The 6,049-nt window shown below is 41.4% G+C and overlaps 1 protein-coding gene across 1 annotated transcript; it reads left to right on the top strand.

The window, feature by feature from the left end:
• Positions 1-236: 236 nt before the first annotated feature.
• On the top strand, positions 237-5,826 carry INSL6 (insulin like 6; the record flags this gene model as incomplete). The annotated part of the gene is made up of 3 exons (XM_079790781.1): positions 237-522; positions 2,830-2,937; positions 5,483-5,826. The coding sequence occupies 3 exons, from the start codon at positions 237-239 to the stop codon at positions 5,824-5,826; spliced, it is 738 nt and encodes a 245-aa protein (XP_079646907.1).
• Positions 5,827-6,049: the final 223 nt, after the last annotated feature.

The raw sequence follows: 6,049 nt of genomic DNA, 5'->3' as shown, positions 1-6,049 counted from the left end.
GAGAGCCCGGGGGGGGGGGGGAGGGGGGAGCGCGGGAGGCCCAGGCCCAGCCACCACCTCGCACCGCGTCCTGTCGGTGTTCTCACGAGGTCCCCAAGGTCCGCACGTGCTCAGTAGACCTGCAGGTGTGCGTGCATGCGTGCGCACGTGCCCAGCTCCGGCGCATGCGCAGGGCCATGGGGCCGTTAGCGTGCGTGCGTGGCAGGCCAATCTCGGGGGAGGGGGCGGTGGGAGGGATGCCTCCGCTCCTCCACCTGTGTCTGCTGTGGCTCGGGCTCCTGCTGGTTCGGTTCTCCCAAGAGCAAAGCTACGAGAGCAGAGCCAGAAAGCTGTGCGGCAGGCACCTCCTGAGGGGAATAGTAAAGCTCTGTGGCGATGCTGACTGGAGCCACTCCAAGGAGAACACCCCTTTAAAAAAGCAGCTGGCTCTCCAGGACCTGGAGAAGGTGGAAAGCTTCATCCCTGGCCGGTCGAAAAGCTCCCCAAACACTTCCCGGGTCCGGGGGAGAGGCACCAACGCAGGTAAACATCTAAACCGAAGGCGTGTTGGACTCTCTGTATATGTCTTATCCCTGAATCTGCTCTGCCAGATGGCGAACTTCCCCAAGAAATGGAATTGGTGCCTAGTACACAGCTAGATTTAAAAAAAAAAAAAAAAAAAAAAAATTGTAAACCAGGGTATTGTGGATATACAAAACCTCTAGGAAGCTCGCTTTCTTTCTTTTTTTTTTTTTTTTTTTTTTTTTAACTGAGGGGAAATAAATGTACGTATGTAAGTCTACTCTACACATTTATGTAAGAATGCTGCTTCGTCCCCAGCTTTCCCTTTCTGGAGGACCCGGGTCACCTGGCGAACTCCCTTTGACCTTCAAAGGCTGACCTAGGTATCATTTCCCCCTGTGAAGTCGTCACGGACCGTGCTGTGGCTTCTCCGTTCTCCGCTCTAGCGCAGTAGTAACACTCGGCTCCATTGGACTGCCCTTCGGACCCGCTACATGAGGGGCCTGGCCCAGTGCAAGCAGCAGGAAGGGACCACTGAGGTTGCTAAAATACAAAGCTCCCCCTACCCCCCCCCCCCCACCACCGCCCCTTTTTCTTGTGCGTATCATCTCCACGGTCCACTGTCCCACCAGACTTCACTTCAAAGTTCAAAGATAAAATTATTGAGAATTTCAAGGCCGCGACAATTGAGCATTAAACAAAATTTAGGGTCCTTCGAAGCACCATGTCTGTGCGACTGCACGAGCCTTTTCCCGGTAACCCCAGCCTCCTGTACCATCCCATGGTACAGCGGCTGTCTCAGGCATGTTTTCATGCGACGTGCCTAGCAGAGGGCCTAGCGCATTGTATGTGCTTAATATATATTGAAGGCATCCTGAATGCTTTTAAGCAGTTTTTAGGAAGAATATTCTTGTTTCAGAGCTAGTGTTATCTTCCAACTATGTTTTTTACATTTGGTGACTAACACATTTTAGTCCCATAGGGTTTACCATTTTTTCAAAAAGAAAATGAATTTTATTTATAGGTGGTCCACAGCATAGTCGGATCAAAATTATGGTCTTTTTAAGGTAATTACATGTATTTGCACAAATTTTGCAAAAGTCAAGATTTCTGAAGTTAAGACTAGGAGTATCATGTCAAAAAAAAAAAGAAGAGAGACCTTAATGTAGTTGACTGGAACAAAGTAAAAAAGTGCCTATCTCATTGTAGGCACTCATTAACTTATTTTTTAATGAAGGAATGAAGGAATGAAACTTATAATATTAGTGCTGCAATGGGAATGAAACTTTTAAAGACAGACAACATAGAAACCATCAGACTGAATCTTGACCATTTTCCACCATCAAACCTACCTACATATAAACTCACTTTATTCTGCTCTTATAAAGGAAGAAGTGTCTCCCTGAAATCTTCCACTTGTACATTAATTTAGTGATTTTCACACTTTAACGTGCATATGAATCACCTGGTGAATACTGTTACTATACAGACTCTGATTCAGTAGGTCTGGGGTGGGACTAGAGAATCTACAATTTTACAAGCTCCCAGGTGATGTTGATGCTGTTGGTTGGATGATGCTTTTTGAGTAACATGGGTCTAGTACACCTCTCTATCTATTCCTTATTCTTTTCTCCCATACATGCAAGGAGGACCTTCACTTTCTACATTGTGTTGGGTGGGCATTTCTCTAATACTGTGCTTTCACTACCTATATTACAGTCAAAATTTTACTTTCAGATATCCAAGCTCGAGTTTGTTATTTTAAAAGAGCTTGGAATCACTTTTCTTGACAAAACCTGCTATGAAGACAATTTAATTTTAATTTAAAAAAAAAAAAGTCACCGGGCTGCATGGCTGAGTGGTTGAGCATCAACATATGAATCAGGAGGTCATAGTTCAATTCCCAGTCAGGGCACATACCCAGGTTGCAGGCTCAGTCTCCAGTGAGGGGTGTGCAGGAGGTAGTTGATCAATGATTCTCTCATTGTTGATGTTTCTATCTCTCTCTACCCCTCCCTTCCTCTCTGAAATCAATAAAAATATTTTTTTTAAAAAATAAAATAAATCTCTTCCCCTTTTTCATTAATTTTCCCAACCCCTCTCCCATCTAGCAACTGTCCAAATGTTCTTTGTATCTATGAGTGTGTTTCTGTTCTGCTTGCTTGTTTATTTTGTTTTTTAGATTCCATATATAAGTGAAATCATCTAGCATCTTAATCTATTTACCTCCAACAATGGAAAAGATAGTTTGGTACACTGATATTAAAAACATTTTTTTCAAAGCTACTCATACATAACTTGAATCTGATATTGTGTACTTTTTGTTAGTGGATCCTGAATGTATGGGCCATGTCTCCAAGACCTACCCCAAAATGTGGCTTTATGATATTTCTAAATTCTGGCTGAGTATATTGTGCCTCTCAGATCTTAGTGCAGGTAAAACTATTAATGTTTCATCACCAGCTTTTCATAATCCATAACACCTGTTCCAGTTATCTGTATATATAATTTATATATATAAAAGGCTAATATGCAAAGTGTGCCCTCGGGAGTTCAACTGGGAGACCAGGAGTTCGATCGTTTGCTATGATGTGCACTGACCACCAGGGGGCGACACGGAATGAAGGAAGGCCCCGGCCAGCAACCAACAGCCAGGGAAGGGAGGCCCCGGCCAGCAGCCGGAAGGCCACGATCGGCCCTGATTGCCGGCCAGGCCTAGGGATCCTACCCATGCACAGATTTCATGTACCAGGCCTCTAGTATTGACCATATTCCCCTATCTTGATATTCATTCATGTATTCTTCATTTTTGTTTGCTTGTTAGATATCATTATCAAAACTGGGCCATGAAGGCCCCCTCTCTATATTAATTCAATAACATTTGAGTGCCTCTTATAGGCTAGGTATTTTTCTTGATAATCTATATTTTATATACCGTATTTTCCGGCATATAAGACAACTAGGCATATAAGACGACCCACAACTTTTCCAGTTAAAATATAGAGTTTGGGAAGATGACACCCGGCATATAAGACGACCCCCGACTATGAGAAGATTTTCCTGGGTTAAAAAGTCGTCTTATATGCCGGAAAATACAGTATATAAAAGGCTAATATGCTGTGCCCTTCCCTCTGTCCAATGGGTCACTATGACATGCACTGACCACCAGGGGGCAGACGCTCAATGCAGGAGCTGCTGTGATGCACACTTGCCATTTACAGAAAAACGGCAGCACAGACCTGGCTGACAAAGCAACACTTGGCTTCCCCCAAGTGGGACACAGGCCCCACCACCACCCCAGAGCGACAGCCCACCAAATCACAGCTGACACTGCCGAGACCCCATGGCCAGCCTGGAAACAGTCCCTGTGGGTGCTGGGTAATGACATCACGTAGCAACGCCCGGCTTCCTTTCCCTAGTGACTAGCCTCCTTGGAGTTTCTTCAGCCCAGGAACATGACTTGCTTTATACCCGGGTGGACACATTTACACTTTAACCAAATGTCTGTGAAGTGTTTTCCCATGCCTCATCTCATTTGATCCTCACAGAAGTCCTGGAGTAAGTGGATAGGAGACTTGGTGGAACCCTATTTTCTTTTCATTAGCCGGAAAAACTGAGATTTAGAAAGCTTAGAAACTTGACCCGACTGAAAAGAAGTAAGAAATGGTAGAACTTGAAAATGACTTCAGGTTTTCTCACAGCACAGAATATAGTCAAATACTGCTGCAGTTAAATATTTTATCCTTTGTTCTCTCTGCGTGATCTACAATAATAATCTGCTTCATGTTGATATTTACTGCTGTGTTGCTGACAATTACCTAAAAGAGAAGTTGGGGTGCTTCACTGGGCTGGAAAAAGTTTAGCTAAATCAGAAAGCAGGTTTAATTAAGCAAGTTTATTCTATATCTATAAAAGGCTAAGTTGACTTGTGCATGTGCGATATATATAAAGCTCTTGCTGGCGCTAATCACACACGTGTGTTTTGATCTGTCATTGTCAGTCGTGAATTTGGTTGTCACTTCTATTATAGAGAAAGGGCGAATAGCGATATTAAAATATTTCTTTTAATTAATTTCCTTTCAATGTTCACAAATCCATGCACTGGGCCACTAGTAGGCATATAAAGGTGAATGAACAGTTTCACTCCGGAAGAAGGAAAGGCTCCTGTCCTCATGAAGCTAGCAGAATAGTGAAGATAGATAATAAACATAAGTAAATTATACATCATCTACATATACATACAACAAGGATGAACTTTGAAAACATTATGCTAAGTCAGTGGTCGGCAAACTCATTAGTCAACAGAGCCAAATATCAACAGTACAACGATTGAGATTTCTTTTGAGAGCCAAATTTTTTAAACTTAAACTTCTTCTAACGCCACTTCTTCAAAATAGACTCGCCCAGGCCGTGGTATTTTGTGGAAGAGCCACACTCAAGGGGCCAAAGAGCCGCATGTGGCTCGCGAGCTGCAGTTTGCCGACCACGGTGCTAAGTGAAAGAAACCTACACAAAAGGCCATATGTGGTATGATTTCATTTTCATAATAGGAAAATCCGTAGAAACAGAAACATTAGTTTACAGGGACTGAAGGATGTGGGAAATGGGAGAGACCACTGATGGATATGGGATTTCTTTTCGGGGTGATAGAAATGTTACGCAATTACATAGTGGTGATGGCTGTACAATCTTGTGAATACACTAAAAAGTCACTGAATGTATGCTTTAAAATGCTGAATTTTATGGCATGTGAATATCTCAAAAAATGTTTTTTGCATGTCTAAGCCTTTTTATAGGAAAACACTGCCTACAAGTATTATATTTAAATATATATATTACTGCTGAATAAACATTTTATTGTTTAAAATGTGATTACTTGTTTTTTAAAATAATTTACTGACTTTAGTATTCCAGTATTATGATTAAATTTACAGCTAGAGGATGATTTTAATATAGTAGAATTTTTCTCATTTCTCAACAGTCTCTTCTACTGCCTCTCAGGAAGAAGCAACAAACAATTTGGAGATACAGTCACCTCCTGAGTATCAGTATAACAAGGCCAACTTGCTACCTAATAAGACAAGAGAACTTGCCTCATCACGAGCTATTAGTTCATATGTTCATGAGATTGTAGAATTTCAGAAGCAAAATACAAACAAAATTAAAACCTTAAGGAAATTGTTTTGGGGGAATCATCCCCAAAGGGTACGCAGAGGGTATTCAGAAAAGTGTTGTCTTAGAGGATGTACAGAAGAAGAACTTATTATTGCATGCCTTCCATATATTGATTATAAAAACTTAAAGAAAGAGGAGTCTCAGTTGTGACTAAGATGTATTAATTATCATAGGAATTATACCAACTTAATAAAAGCTTAATATTTATTTATTTATTTATTTATTTATTTATTTATTTATTTATTTATTTATTTTTATAATTGTCCTTGTAGGTTCTCTGCTGTGAACACCTAAATGTACTTGCAAACACCTGACAATACTTTATGGTGATAATAGGAATCAGTATTTTCTTTGTTGACATCTATTTTTCATT

This window comes from Cnephaeus nilssonii (assembly GCF_951640355.1).
Source record: "Cnephaeus nilssonii genome assembly, chromosome: 14".
Classification (NCBI taxonomy): Eukaryota; Metazoa; Chordata; class Mammalia; order Chiroptera; family Vespertilionidae; genus Cnephaeus; species Cnephaeus nilssonii.
Note: the sequence above shows the minus strand (reverse complement) of the source record. Positions and strands in the feature narration are given on the sequence as shown.